Source organism: Silene latifolia, unplaced genomic scaffold, assembly GCF_048544455.1.
Source record: "Silene latifolia isolate original U9 population unplaced genomic scaffold, ASM4854445v1 scaffold_20.1, whole genome shotgun sequence".
NCBI classification, from domain to species: Eukaryota; Viridiplantae; Streptophyta; class Magnoliopsida; order Caryophyllales; family Caryophyllaceae; genus Silene; species Silene latifolia.
Genome location: NW_027413163.1, coordinates 11,341,501 through 11,358,542, shown reverse-complemented (window position 1 = coordinate 11,358,542; position 17,042 = coordinate 11,341,501). Strand labels below are relative to the sequence as shown.

Here is a 17,042-nt window from a genome sequence, read left to right as displayed (position 1 = left end):
GATCTGAAATCCAGTCAAAGTCCGGGTCCGAGTCCGAGTCTTAGGCTTTCTATCCTATAATTTTGTCATAGTGTCATTTCTTCATGTCCATTTTCATTTCTAGTGACAACCTGGGGGCTGTCCCATGAGTCACATGTCTTCTCATATCTATGTTAAATACATTTATTATTCATTTCAATAAAAGCACTATTTCATCCACATATTCTATCATATCTCTTCCTCTACCCTTTTCCTGTGACAACAAGAATTGGTTTGAGACATTTTTTAAAATGACAACAACACATGACAGTCAATGTGAGTGCACTTATATGATGTTCCGTTCAAAGTTGTAGAGGACTTGAAACTCCGTGTTCTTTTCTTACCTGTTCCATGTCTGGCAATAGAAACCACAACATACCCCAGTTTAGGACGAGCCTATCTCAGGAGATCCTAGGACGAATCCAGACCATTTCCCTTGTTAATGACCCATGACGGAAGGCAAGCCCATTTCTCACAATAAACAACCCGTGTTACTAAAGACCAACCCGTTTCACGCCAAAGGTGCTAGTCTGACCTAAATCCAAGGTCGAAGTTATATCAATCAAATCCAAGACGATACGAGCCATGATCAAAGACCAAATGCTCAATCAAGAGAAATGACCAAAGATCAATATCCAAGACAAAAGAGTCAAAAGAAGAAGGCTCAATCAAGCAAGTCAAGTCAATATCCAAAGCCAAAATTATCTTCAAAAACCGGAATCAAAAATCTGAGCAAAGGCCGAGATATATTCTAGACCAAGAATCCGAGTTTGAATCAAGAACAAGTCTGAAATCAAATGCCGAAGTCTATATAGAATCGAGACATCAATGAAGATGGTTAGCTAGCAACCCTCACCTAGCCTTTCACACATCACACACCCTAAGTCCTTCTCGAGACCGTTACGGGGAGATAGTTAGGAATTTTGAGAATCCTTTCAAGCTCGTCAAGTATACCTATCCTTTAGGGCCAAGACATGGAAACTTGAACCCACGTCATTTTAACCTACCCTTTATGTGCTCGGGCTACATCAAACCAAGAGACCCCATTTCCAAGCCGCATTACAAGCCATAATCCCATCAAGCCTTAACTCCACAAAATCAAGCTTCAGAGATTTGCTCATCAAAGTCTCTTCTTACCGAGCTCCACATTCCAAATATCCAATCCAGTTTCACCTTGACCCAGACACGGAGTCTTCAATACTTTGCAACCCAGGACGGGTCATACCCATATTCATCCTTAGGGTCCACTAAGTGTGCTCACATGACAAGGAAATTTTTACAAACTTAATTATACCTCTTTGGTCTATGATCAGAGGGAGTTATCTCAAATCGATTCTTCGAGTCACCAAAGGAATATACTCTCCTGACCCGTGCACTTTATGGTCTTAACAACTAAGCTTAGGCACACACTTGAACTACGATCTGGTTTGATTTCACCTACTCAGGTGGATACGTAGGCAGTCCTTTCTTACACAAGAAGGATACAACCACAACACCCAAACAAAATTAACCAAACCTCAAAACTACGATCTGGTTTGATTTCACTTCACGTGAATACGTAGGTAGTCCTCAAGGACACAACCATCTCAACCATCACAATTTTCAACCTTCCAACCTCAATTAACATCCCTTCCACAACCAACACCTCTATACTGGGGGCTCCTTATTGTCGCCCCATCTTCTTTTTTTACCAAATTCCAGAGTCATCTTCTCATCCTGGGGGCTTCTCTTCCAAGATGCCACCCTTCCTTTATTCCTTTAAGTCTAAGCTAGTGCTCGGTTCAGACAATGACAAAGATCTTAGATCGATTCTCCAAGTTATCGTGCCTCAAGAGGGTCTCTTTTACAAAGAAACGGTGGTGAAAGAAGTCCTAGTAGATAGACGATCTATGGCTCATGCCTTGCCTTTATATGCCTTCATCATTCTTTCAATTCTTATACCTTTGGAACTGATACGAATTGTCACCCACACTTGGCTATGGGTTGCGCATACTTAAACAAAGTCTATCAAAGTCATCCCTGTGTCGCGTCAAAACTAAGTTGGTGTCGCGTCAGTCTAAGTTAAGTCTACATTTTGCGTCACGTCCATATGAGGTTTATGTCATGTCAAGTCCTATGTCTAAAGCCCATTGAATATGCATAACGCATTACAAACGACAAAATTCTTTGAACAAGCTTTAAACGACTTTTAAAAAGAAACAACTTTTGCAAAACCTATGTGTTTCCTCATTCGAGGTCCATGTGATAATCGCTTACGTGCATATATTAGATTGCATTCTTGTGTGGCTACTAACCATGCAGGTAAGTATCGAAACGATTTTTACCAAGACCTCGCTTGTCACAACGAGCGAGTATTTCCCGACAGGTGTTTTGACACGCCTTCATTATATTTCCCCAAGCGAGAGTAAGCGGATAGACAATCTCTCTCAAGACATGGAAATAAATTCCCGATTATGTTCCCCAATGAGAGTTCACGACCGACAGTCATTTCCTCTCGAGACATGGAGATCAACATCAACTCCCAAGACTTATCGAAGTTTGTTTGAAGACTACCCAAGCAGTTTCTCCTCAGCAGTTTCCGCCTGTGTCCTGCTACTTACAATATTTCTCGAAGACTACCCAAGCAGTTTTCTCTCAGCAGTTCCCGCCTGTGTCCTGCTACTCGCAATTTTTCTTGTTCCCAAACCAAAGCCTCCTTCCTTAGGTTCGTAGACCCAAAGTTAGGATTCTTACCCTTAGATTCTTATATCCCAAAATGGCTTCCTTTAGGTTCGTAAACCTTTAAGCTCCCATACCAACATCCTTAGGTTCATAAACCCATAAATCCTTTTGGAGTTGTCATACCTTTTCCTTTTTCCTCAGAAAGCTTAAGCGCGCGCGTTTTAAAACAAGAATTAGTAACCCAGTAGTTCCTAAACTTAACCCTAGGATCCCCATTCCTTTTAGGTTCATAAGCCTTTAAGTTCCCATACCAGCCGTCCTTTTAGGTTCGTACACCCAGGTTCACACACATAGCTTCTTTTAAGTTCTCAAACTCCCTAGAGTTCACATACTTATACCCTTTAGGATCATATTCCTTTAGGATCACCTTTTTTCTTTAGGATCACATCCTTTAGGATCACCTTTTCTTAGAGTTCTTACACCCAAACTTTGGTTACCCCTTAGGTTGAACTTATATTTGGCCTCCTTCCCGTCGATGCTTTCCTTTAGGGTCCCACACCCTAGCACAATCCTTATATATCTTTTAGGTCTTACCCTTAGCTCCTACGCACCCCCGGAAGCATCTCGAGAAAGAAGTCTCAAGTATGGTCTCTTCTTATGGCTGGCGAGCTTCCTTACGTAGTCTAATGGACTTTAAACGACCCTCCCCGATAGTCGACAGACTCTAAAATGTTCCCGACGACGGGTCCTTGGCTCAGACCCCTTGAGCCGCCTCGCCATAGTCGTCAGGTTGTAATCTTCGATTGACCTGATGGCTATACTTTGACTTTCGCCTTGTCCAAGCCTCAGTCAAAGTGGGGGCTCTGTAGATACCTCATTTCTGCACCTCCCGCAAACCACCCGGTGATGATTGGGCCGCATGTTTGGTACGCGGAACGATTTGTGACAATTCGTAAGTTTATCGTCAAGTGACTGCTCAAACATTTATGTCTACCTCTTAATTGTCATCTACGTGCCGATACGGTCGTTTTGACAGTAATTAGAGTACATTTGGAGTCCGGGTCAAAAACCGTCTTCATTTCCTAAAACCGTCAAATCCCGAGTCAAAACAATGTGCTTGTCTACCTAAGGTTAGGATGTCATAAATGGTTAAGATTATATCTCATTTTGAGTCTCATATCACTTCATTAGGCTAAACATAAAGTTTACATTACAAAATGTGCATTTCATTTAGCTAAAATGATAACCCGACCTTTAGGCCCGTTTTACGAGGTGATAACTACTTTTTTGGGTCAGGCCTATTTCACAGAAAGTTCTAGATCTTTCTTTTAGCTTTCCAACGCCACCGAAATCACCTTAATCCGAGTCTTGTAGAGAAAGGTATGCCTAAAATACGACAGGCTGTCAAACGCGTTTTCTACGCGCGAGAGAAACCTACCGGAAAGGACGCGCAGTCGGTGTCTGCGCCTCTTCCAAGGGACGCAGCACCTCTGCGCCTTTTCCTGGGCTTTCTTTTTGTCCAAGTTTCCGTGTTTTAACCTAAGTCGGTTATTTCCGGATCTTTCCTTCCGTATCCTAGTCTTACCATAATTCCGTCGTGTGATTAGTATAAATAAGAGCTTTCGCTCCTCATATTTCTCACGCGAGTGTCCGCCCTTCTCTTCTCCCTTTGCATTCTAGACTTTGTTCTTACTTTTTGGCGTCTACGTGCTTGAACTTTCGACCACGTAAGCTCGGATCCTTCTGAGTACCAGCCTCCCCGTTTGCATGACCGACCAACTTGACCAACTACACATCAATCAACTTAATTAATTAATCGTTTTCCTCTTACGAGGGCACTTTCTTTGCATTCGCGTCGAGCATCACTAATCGATATCTTAGTCCTTCTCGTTTCGTCAACATGTAAGTCTGAGGGTGTATAATCTCTCTTTATTTATTGTATTTTATTGTATCATCGTCAATTGTAAGGTTTATGTCGAAAATACCATTAAAACCGATTTCTAAAACCATGCTTTAAAAACCTCTTTTTACGGATTTCCGATAATAACCGTCGAGAAAGGACGCAGCAACTGCTGCGCCTCTTCGAAGGAGGCAGTTCCTGCTGCGCCTCTTCGTGAGGCTGCCGCAGTTCCTACTTCCTTTCTTCTTCGTTCGTTCTCTGTTATTCGTCAAATCCTTTCATTTGTTTCGTTTGTTTGTTAATTCTTCACCATGATAGCATATAATTCACATGTATATTATTCATTATCATTAACATGCTTTTAATCATCACAAATCCGACTTAAATCCCAAGTAATCCAATATTCGCGGGTTTTCGTCATTAAATTCAATTCCGGGTTGTAGAAATTCAATTTGTTCATATTGAGTTTCTGTAATTCGTCTTTGATATAGTTTTCATCTGTTATTTGTCATATCTATCATGTTCGTCATTAATACATCGTATCTAACTTAATTAATTGGTTTAATTTGTTTTGTTTGTTAATATTTTTCACTCCTGTAATTAATCCATCTTATATTAAGTCGTTTAATTCTGTCTCATCCATGTTTTGCTGTTTTCACGACCCATTCATATGTTAAATAAACATGCTAATCACTTTCATCCGAGTAAATATCATGAATCGATCATTAAATTCACCAATTAACATTAACGGCTTGCAATTACGGCTTCACGACCTTAATCGAGCCAAGGAGCGACGCAGCGTGTCTGCTGCGCTATTCCAAGGGACGCAACGATCTCCGCTGCTTTATTCGGGTTGATTTACCTCTCGAACTCCGTTTACGCTTGACCTAGTTTAATTAGTCTACGTATAATTAACTATTATCCGTATTATCACGCTAATTCCTGTTCGTTAATTTATTTGATTCTTTCTTTTATTCTTTTATTCTTTTTTTTTCTCAAATTATCCGTTTTAAAGGTATTTTCGACATAAATCGCCTATTCCGTTGTAATTATTGTAATTTTCGTTATTGTAATTCATAATTATTGTATTTCTTTTATCATTTGTATGTTTTCACATGTAAATTAACATTAAATCCTACTTCGACATTAATTATATGCCAATTACGTGTTTACCGACTTAGTATTAATTCTCACATGCTAGGATCAAAACTTGGATGTTGCATTGCATGCATATAGCCGACGATATATCAAGTATAGACAACTTCCCTAATCATTAGTAGAGGCCGCTATCGAGGCGGGCGGGATTAGGTGTTCGATCAAAAGAGCTTCCTAATACGTACCCCCACCCCTTACTCCAGATCTCCGTGAACACCCGTGTTCATTGGCATCCACGAGAGTCATTCTAGACATAGAATGCTAAGGGTAACGATTGCTTAGTGTTCATGTCTCTACTTTGTGTCTTGACATGACACGAGGTATTCGAACGGTTCCAATTTCCTATAAAAATTGGTGGCGACTCCATACAAAAATGCAAACGCTTGTTTCCCAAGCGCCCCCGTGGCCCATTGTCCACACCTATCCACAACATTATCAACCAACCTAGTACAATCCAGTATAGATAACCTCTTAGGTGATACAGTCACCCCCAAGTACTTAAGGGAACAGCACCTAATTTCATGTCAGTCGCCCTTCCTATCTCATGAACCAGCTAATCATCCATACCATTGCAATAGTAATTGGATTTCCCCTTATTCATTTTCAATCCAGAAGCCTTGGAGAAAAAATTGAAGGCTTGCAACAACAACTCAATAGAAGCCCTTTCTCCTTTACAAAACAAAATCAAATCATCTGCAAAACATAAATGTGAAAGCTCAATTCTTTTGCAAAGGGGATGAAACCTGAACTTTGGATGCCTCTGGGTTACCATCAAAGTTCTGCTCAAATACTCTAGACACAAGGTGAAAATCAAGGGGGATAAAGGGTCTCCCTGTCTCAGTCCACGCTTGCCTGGGAAAACCCCAAAAACTTCCCCATTTAAAGCAATAGAGAAAGAAGGGGTGGTGATGCAATTCATGAGCAAAGTTATCATATGCTGAGGGAACTTAAGTGCTCTCAATATTTCCTCTACAAAACTCCACTCAATACTATCATACGCCTTTTGAAGATCTAACTTCATCAACATTCTGGGTGAACAACTTTTCCTCTTGTATAATCTGATGAGGTCCTGGCATATGAGTATATTCCCCACAATATCTCTCCCCTGAACAAAGGCACTTTGGGAGGGACTGACAATATCTGGGAGCACTCTACTCAACCTGTTGCAAATCACCTTGGAAACACACTTATAAATAGTATTACAGCATGCTATAGGCCGAAACTGTAGTACTTGAAGGAAAAGTAGATTTATATACTTACATACTCATATATGTCTTAATTTAATTTGTCATAAAATTAAAGATTGATCTTATGCATGCAAACATTAAAACAAAATAAGGAAGAAACATGTTCTTACATTGTGTTTTCGGTTCAAATGGGCACAAAAGAGATCTCCTTCTCTTTTGTTCTTGAGCTTTCCTTTTGGATGAACAAAGACCCAAGTGTAGGATCTCTCCCAAGGAATTATACCCAAAGCTTACTCTTAATAAAATTAATATTATGTATACTAGATAATATTAATTTTGTGAAGAAAAATGACCCAAAAATGTTTGATTTTTGCTCTCAAAACCGGTTGAGAGAGAGGAGAATGGAAGGTGTTTTTCTCTTTCTAGAAACTCTTGTTTTTTTTGTGTTGAATGAATAATAATCACTAGTCAATATCTAAGTGAATATTAAGCAAAAATAAAAAGAAAAACCACAAGGGTTTTCTTCCCCAAAACCGGTTGGGAGAGGAGGTACAAAAGAGCCAATGCATGCCCTAGTTGTTCTTCACAATGAGCAATAGGCATGCAATTCAAGGCTAGTTTTAGTAGGTAATTATGTTGTTTACCACTAATAACAAAAACTTAATATTTGCCTAACCATCCTCATATTTTCGGCACATATGGATAATATGGAATCCATATTATTTTTGTCAATTTTCAATATGTTACATGTCATATGTAACATAAATTTGTCATGTATTTTTAACATATTAAAAATCAACGTATTAATAAAAATACGTCATATACAAAAATCGACTTAGTAATTCATAATTACTTGTACCAAAATATTTTACCATTTATAAATCACAACAGTTTGTATTTATAATAATTCATTCAAATTTAATTGTTTCTTTAAACAATAATTTCATCCGAGTAATGATACAATTCGATTACTCAGATCGTATCTCATTTAATCACATTTCAATGTGATACGTAAATTTTACTTCCAAAATCGTCCGTCAATTTTTCAAGTAATTTAATTAACTCGTAACGTTATACGATTAATTAAATGATCAATTAAGAGTGTTGCCCTATAGGTATGACTTAGGGGGTCAACTGATCACCACCGTCGCACGACAGTAATGTCAAACTCTAGTCAGCCAATCATTACCGATATATGTTGACCAGTTGACAGTAAAAATTACTTCCCAATTGTATTCTTTAAAACGAGACTTAAACATGTGATCATCATGATCAACAGTCGTGATCGCATTATTGTCGGAGGACACATATTCCAACAACTGACTCAGGGATCTCCACTTTGGGCACAAGAGTAAGTATAGTATTATTGCATTGCCTAAGTAGTTGCCCTGACCTAAACACATTCTGAACTGCTGCTATAACCTCCTGCCCCACAATGGGCCAGCAATCTTTGAAAAACTGACTGCTGTATCCATCTGGACCAGGGGCCTTAGTCCCTGGAATGGAAAAAATAGCTCTCCTAATCTCCTCCCCAGCAACAGGTTCCATCAAAACCTCACAGTGATGCATTGTAAGGCATGCCCCTGGCTGACAATCTTCTTGTTCACATGAGAAACTGGCATAGAGGTGCCCAACAGAGAGATATAGTACTCCTCAAAAGCCTGTTTAATCTCCTCATTTTTAGAGCGTAACTTACCCCACATGTCCTTCACCTGAAAAAGTTTATTTTTCCTCCTTCTCTTTCTGATACTGGCATGAAAGACAGCTGAGTTTTCATCACCATCTAAGGCCCACGAAATCTTTGCTTTCTGTTGAAGGTAATCAGTTCTAGCCTGTTGCAGTAGTCTGACCTCTTTGGCACACTCACTCTCAGCCTGACAAATCCTCTCATTAAGAGGATCCTCTCTGAGCAAGGTTTGGTAGTGCTCCAAGGAGAGCTCAGCAACACGAGTGAGGTTCTCAATGTCACTAAACTGTTCCTTGTTCAGTGCCTTCAAATCCTTTTTCAATCTCTTGAGTTTTGTCACCACTGTAAACATGGCATTGCCCCTAACTTCAGGTCCCCAACTATTTTGAACAGTTTCCAGAAAATCAGGTGCACTAGCCCACATATTGAAATATTTAAAAGGCATCTTCCTATTATGAATGGTTTCCTCAAGGTTAATCAGGCAGGGGCAATGATCAAACAAACCTTCAGGAAGGAAGTTTGCATAGCTGCCAGGAAAGACATTCAAACATTCTTCATTAGTGAACACTCTATCAATCCTACTATACACCTTATCCCCAACTTCATGCTTATTTGTCCAAGTATAAAATGAACCACACCCCTTAAGTTCATACAAATCACAGACATGTACCAACTATTTAAGTGGTCTAATGTCAGCCAGGGTAACAGGTGCCCCTCCAATTCTTTCATCAATGGCCATCACAGCATTGAAGTCCCCACAAGTAATCCAAGGCCCCCTAATGCTCTAATGATACTTCCTAAGTCTTTGCCATAAACTTTCTCTCTCAGCTGGTTTATTCAAGCCATAAATCATGGTTAGCCAAAATGAGATGTTCCTTCCCCTATCCATTATCTGGGCATGAATACATTGATCAGCAACCTTCTGAATGGACACCATAAACATACCAGGATCCCATATCAGCCAAATCCTACCACCTTTGTGACAGCTAGAATTAGTGCAAACAGATCAGTCCTCACATAGGCTACTCCTAACTTTATTCCAGTTTAAAGACTTAACCTTAGTTTCCAATAAACCAAATAACCCTACTTTATTGTGGTTGAGAAACCATTTTATTTCATTCTGCTTACTAGTCTTATTCATCCCTCGAACATTCCAAAACCCCAAGCTACCCATTATCAGTATGATGATGACTAGATTCACCTTTTTCAAACAATACCTTTCCATCAAACCTGCTTTAGACTTTTGGAGAGAAAGAGTAAGGGACTCCATAAAGGACAACCCCCCAGGAGTAAACAGCCTCCTTTCAGCATTGTCTCCCCTCATCAGTCTAGTCAGCATCCTCCTAGGCATAGCTCAGTAACAGGACCCTTAGTCACCACAAGAGGAGCTCTCTGAACCACATGAGTAACCACTGGAGGAAGGACACTAGGTCCCACAGTCTTAGGTGGAGTAACTTTCTGTGGACCAGCCTGCTTCTTCTGAGGCATAGGAGCCTTACTCTTGGCCCCCACCTGAGTCTGTTTAAGTTGAGTAGTTGCCTTTGGTTTCCATACTCTGCGAGTTCCAGCAGCCATGTCCCCCTTCCTGCAAATATCAGTTGTATGCCCCATTCCACGACAAGCAGTACAGGTGGTGGTAAGCCAATCATAGACCAGCCTAGCTGTCTGAACCCTACCCACTTCATCAATAAAGGATAATTCAGAGGGAAAATGTTGCCCAATTTGTACTTCAAGCATAACCCTAGCATACCCCAAAAAAGCTCTGGTAGCTGTTGTAACACCCCCATATTCAGAGGAGCCTTAACTAGGCCTTCCTTAGCATATAAAGGCGTTACCATCTCGGTTGCCCGAGGATAGTAATGATCAAATGTCGATAAGAGAACTATTACGTTGTATTACAAGTGATTTAAACAACAAACGATATAAAAGGTACAACTCAAAGGCTACTCGCTACTGCTATCAAATCTCGTGAACACTCATCCCTGCCCGGACTCCAGCTATCAACAACATCAACACCTGCTAAGACCGACTGCTCACCATAAGGGATCACGGCAGACACATAACAAACAAACAACCACACAAGGTCAGTACTGAGATAAGATACGACAATGGCAACTACAATCATCAATACAAACAATGCTATCAGTCTCAAACACAATCACGGCAACTCAACCAACTCTGTTACTGACTGTCCACTAAACTAGTCCTGCCAGTGGGGGACCACAGCCGTTCCCACCAAATCCCCGCTCCTCATAACGAGCGATAACCCTGTCCATTAATGTGCACATCCCCTCCCGTGGCGGGTTCCACGGAGGGCGAAACTAGGGCGTGAAGTCACTCCCGCAAGTGACCCCACTCAACCGAGACGCATCTCGAAAACCAGAGACAACAACCACAATCACAACCACAGCCGACATAACACAATTACGATACTAAGCAATCACAATATAACCACAACGACCGACATACTAGACCATCTACAGAAACCGAGTAGGCGAACCTACCTTTAAGCAACTGCAACCAATCCATGCCAACACATGACATATCCAGCAATCAAGCAAAGCCTATAAGCACAACACAATCATCTATTACTACCAAGCAAACCCTAATTGCAAAGAACAAGGACACGGATGATGATTATGACATACCTATAGGGGGAGAACTCAGCAAAAGACCGCTACCCGACACAAGTGACGCTCTCCTAAGGTACAAGGATCTTCAAAAGGCTTCCATGGAGGTTTTAAGGTGAAGGGAAGGGAAAGAGGCGACTGGAGGATAGGAGGAAAGTGGCGGAAGTGATTTGCGGATTTAACAAAACGCGATATAAAACCCTCGCTGAAAACTCGGTACTCGATCGAGTACCCAACATACTCGATCGAGTGACCCCCTACTCGATCGAGGAACCTAGCTACTCGATCGAGTAGCCTCTACTCTATCGAGTACCACTCATGACACGCAACCCAAGATGGTTTTAGCACGTAATTCTAAGACTAATCCCGCTCCCAAGGTCAGTCAACATTGGTCAAAGGGTCTCTAAAAGGGCGGGTATTACAGTCTTCCCCCCGTAAAAAGAACTTTGTCCCCGAAGTTCAACTCACCTATCTCCCGCTCAAGACACGGAAACAACACGACCTCACCCATCTTCCCGCTCAAACCATTACTCCTTGGAAATACCATCCCCTCCCTCATGTCATCATCATCACCATCTAAACTTTATACCTAACGACTCTTACCACTATCATGCAAGCATTATCACCGTTAATTGTCACTCTACATGTATGCATTAATTCTTACTAATGACTATGTATCAAACATCGACTTTGCCATATGAGCCAACACAAACAACCATCGCTCATCACGTGACAACAATTTATCAACCCGAAACATAACTCATATCAACCTCATACTGCACACTTAACACTACCGTGTTACTCAATTCATTTAATTACGACGCATCGCGCCGAGATAAGACTCTTTATGACGGTCCTTTACAATTCATTCTATCATTTTCACTTCAACGCACGAATTACTCCACAAACCGAGGTAACCAAATACACCTCATACAAGTAAAGTAACCAATGGTACTAGAAAATTTTGCAATTAAACAACAAAACATTATAGGCAAACAAAACATAATTTCGATATCGGCCTTTTATTTCGCGATAATTTTCGCAACATTACTCTTCCCCTCTAAAAAGGAACTTCGTCCCCGAAGTTCACCACAAAAATTACAACACATATTACCTATTATTTGCCTCATAACATTAAAGAAAATCATGTTATTTGTTATGGACGTTACTCACTAACTATATACTCGTTAAATTAGAATTCATACACAAACCTCCAGAATGTATAGTCACCGTCGACAACACATGTTAATATGGTATGCACAAGTGTACAAGAAGTTATAACTCCAATAAATAGCTCGTAATAGGTCGTATGCAACATTAAAGTAACAAGAAACTATTACCGCTTCACTAATTGTGACAAATACGCTTATAAAACTCCAAACACGACTTCCAACATATGAAATTAACGGTTCAAAGGTGTTACTATGCAGTAATAACTACCTTAAACATCAAACTTGCAATTATAAAACAATTGAACAATTTTAATTTTTGAAAACCTCCTGTAACAGTGCTACTTGATCGAGTATGCGCGTGTCGATCGAGTGCCATGCTACTCGATCGAGTGCCTTGGCTACTCGATCGAGTAGCCTACAGTCGAATGCTTTTATCCCACCTTCCCGCAGCTACTCGATAGAGTACGGGGTACTCTGTCGAGTACCTACAGGCCAAGTTCCTCTATACAACCTGTCATAAGGCAACATACACGCACATATTTGTCATATAAATCGAGTCGGGACGACTTCCCGACTTCTAACATCCTGCAACAAGTTAAAATATCAAATCCGGCCTTATGGCCAACAATACAAGTCCCAAAATCAAAGTCGCAACAAAACAACTACTAAAGTCTAACAACACTATTAACCACTAACACCAACTACCATCAACAAAGATAAAACAAGGAGTATCACTCCTCCTGCTGCTGCTCCTCCATCACCTCATCATCACCACCACCGCCAGAAGCACCTGCACCCGATGACCCAATCCCCGCCTCCCCTCCTGCTCCTGCTCCCGGGCCCACGTACCATGGAGTCAAGCCACCGTAGGCAAAGGACTGAGGTGTCCCCCACGTCGACTGATCCACCCCGTAGGAATGGAAAACCCCTGTGTAGTCCCCAACTCCACTCCACCACACCGGATGCGGTCTCTCGGTCCCTATCCCCTAAGCGTACGCCATCTCGTGCATGTTCCGGAGGGTCAAGGTAGATGACACTCTCTCTGCCAAGTAGCTGGATCGCGTCTCCGGGGTGTCGAGGTAAGGGTAGCACGGAAAAGGCTGCTGCTGTGGTGCCACCGGCCGTGACCTAGTCTATGAGGTCCTCTCCCTCACTCGACGGGGTCCTCTCCCCAACCTAGGTCTCTCCACCGCCACGACCGACGCATTCTCGCCCTTTGTCGGCTCCGGCATCACCTCGAGAATGGTGTCGTCGATGAGGTAGGTCTGCAGATGGCGGGGTCTATCATCATCCTCCTCCTCCTTCTCCTCATCATCGGAGTCCACCGTCACTACCGTCGGCTCCAAGGGCTCCGTCGGTGGGAGGTGCTCAGGAGCTGGAATCTTCATCCAACTCATGCCCCACACCCTCCAAGCTAGGTTACCGTCAGCCAAAGTCCTCAACCATTTCAGATCGAGATAGTAGTCACGGTCCATGGTGGGCACCGGGGTAACTAGAGGCACGTACTCCGAAGAAGCCTCGAAAGAGGTTAGCTTTTCAGCTAACCGAGTGGCGATGGCGCCACAACTCAAGTATCTGAAAGAGGCAGTAACCATCAAGGCAAGGGCGGCACAAACCATGGAAGGAGCATTAAAGACCACTTTCCGGGTCCGCTCCGGGTTCAAGTAAGACATCAGAAGTAACACCTCATGGTTGTTCAGCTTACTGATATCCTTTCTGTCATAAAGAAGGTTCGAGAGAGAACGGAGAAAGATCCTCAATGTGACATGCTGAACGTCATTATTCAGCTTGTTACTCGAGGTAGGAGCTGGTTTCCCGGTCAGACAAGGCATTAGGCGGCATACACCGCACTCAGCAGGGATGTCGGTGATGGAGTCCTTGGGAGGCTTGGCCAACCCAAGGTGAGAAGCAAATTGGTCCATAGAAAGCAAAAAACTAGTGTTCATCAACCGAAACTCAACGGTCTGGCCAACGGGGTCATAGATAAAGGAGCTCATAAACTCCAAGGTGAGAAAAGGATAAGTGTGTTTCCTCAGCCTATACAACCCAAGAAGACCCAAAGTCTCAAATATGTGACGGACATCCGTCTCTATCTCCAACTCCTTCAACAAAGTAGTGTCTATACACCTTGTAGGTCTCATTTTGCGTTTTTGTAAGGCTACAAAACGCTCTCTTTGCTTGAAATCAACAAAAACAACAGAAGGGTACTCTGGAACTGCGGGTACCACAGGTCCACTCCCTTCCCCCATCTCAGGTGGATTACCCCTCCCCCGTTTACTTTGGCGGGTTCCTATGTTCAGTCTCGGCATCTGTTTCAGCATATGACTTAAGCAACTTGCACAAACACGTAAAGCATTTACTTCATGTAACTTGAACTTAACTCATTCAGTTAGGTACACCAATTCACCAACAAATTTCAACATGTGAAGCACATAAGTCATGCCATTAACCTTGAATATTAAGCTATGTACACACATTCACCAACAGTTTTCCAAATTTGACATACAAGCTCAGATTACTACTACTCATAGGCCATAGTTGTGAAAGAAATTATCATGGTGATTACATATGCTCAGCAAATTCGAATATCCTAGCATGATTCTAAGGTTATTCCAAACACACTTCTAATCACATGTGAGGCATTCTTACTAGTTCATGGAAAAGGATAACTTGGAACATATCATTATCACCCTTCAATATTATGAACAACAATTCACTTAGAATTTCCAGACGGTCTTTACAGCTGTGATAATTTTGACATATTTTCATCAATTATCGTTTCTATTATCATATTTAAGTTTAACTTATACTTATAATGTCATTCACAACACCAAATTCCAATTATAAATCGCGAATTCCCATTTGAGGCACTTTTAAGACGGAGTTTTAAGGCAGCTTTTTAAGGTGGAAATCATCAAATCCATCCTTCAACATGATATAAACAACACATAGGGCTCAATTCTACCATCTAACCATTGTAAAACAACCAAAAATCGATTTCAATTTTGGAAACCCTAGAAATTTCGGGTTCAATCTTTGCAATTTCTAGTCTAATTTACAGCAATTAATCACAAGCAAACATGGAAAGGAGGCATGTGAATCATATTTCAACAATTAAAAGCACCAAATTGATCATAATAATCGAAAATCTCATATTGTTTCACTTCTCTAACACATTCAAATCAGTAAACCATGTACATTAAGAAGAATAGCATACCTTGATTGAGTAGCAAAGTAAAGAAACGAAATTAAGCAAAGAAATCAACCCCAAGAATCACCACTAACCAAAGAGTATGAGAGATTTAGAGAGGAAACAAGGCTCTAGGGTTCGAAATATAGAGGATGAATGGGGAGAAATAGAAAGAATAGGGGTTTTATGAAACCCGTAGGATTCACTGTACAGTAACCTACTCGATCGAGTGCCTAGGGTACTCGATCGAGTACCACCATACTCGATCGAGTAGGAGCTAATTCGTCGAGTATCTGCAGGAATTTTTCCCACATCCCGACATCATAGCTTCCTAACTAGATCGAGTGAGGTCTACTCGGTCTAGTAAGCACTCGCACTCGGTCAAGTATAGTTAAGTACTCGGTCAGAAATACGAAGTAACTTGAAGATTCCTGCAAAACAACATTGTGTGTCGACTCCAAACTTAGTTCGGAATTTGGCACGAATTGTCATACTCCATCACGTATTACAACCATTATCGCGCAAAATGCAATTCTTCAACAAATAAGATACACGTCACATTACGCTATACAAGTTACCCAACTCGGTTTACCTGCCACCGAATTATTTATAAACATAATCATGCCATCATATTACACTTAAACTTACTTTACTTGTTACTACTAAACTCGTGTTCACTTCAATTTGAAGCATATAATTAACATCAATTCTTTCTTTCACTTATCACATAATTACATACTTTTCAAACAACTTATTCAATCATGTCTTATATTCTATCATAAGCAATTCATTTTGCACGAATCAAATATTACGCAGCGGAAAAATTTCAACCAACAAATGAGGCATAAACGCATTACTATATGCTATGTCTCGAATTATAACTCAACTATACTATAACTATCATCATAGTAATTACTGTAGGATTTATAAACTCGTATATGACTCCCGTCATCATTAACTTATAGCAAACACCTACATGTTCACTCTTCATGTCACAACATTCAATTCCACATTTTCACGCATCTCTATTACATAAACTTCCGTCACATATCTCATAACCATCGTATAAACTCACTAATCATTCCAAAAACTCCACTAATTTCACCAACGATTACTATATGCGGCCCAAATACCACTATCACACCCCTATTAACTCTAACAAGGACTTAACCGGAGGTAGCTCCGGCACAATTAACATACATATCACACATAGACACACGGACTCCACATTCCCATACCATGTGACTGGCTTAAGTGTCATGGGGCCAAGATTTTGAAATGAGGGCGCCTACTCACCCAAAATCTAGCATCAGCTGGGGCTCCCATTACACATACACCAGGTTCATTTTATTAGACTCCCTACGTTCATTATGTTCATTTGTTACAGGTTCCAAAATCGTCGCTCTGATACCACTTTGTAACACCCCCATATTCAGAGGAGC

The 17,042-nt window shown here is 41.2% G+C and overlaps 1 protein-coding gene across 1 annotated transcript; it reads right to left on the bottom strand.

Moving 5' to 3' along the window:
• Positions 1–8,468: 8,468 nt before the first annotated feature.
• Positions 8,469–9,932, bottom strand: LOC141638323 (uncharacterized). The gene is made up of 3 exons (XM_074447726.1): positions 9,715–9,932; positions 9,528–9,594; positions 8,469–9,248 (listed from the first exon to the last, which is right to left on the bottom strand). Exons 1-3 carry the CDS (start codon positions 9,930–9,932, stop codon positions 8,469–8,471), a joined length of 1,065 nt encoding a protein of 354 aa, XP_074303827.1.
• Between the last annotated feature and the right edge of the window lie 7,110 nt (positions 9,933–17,042).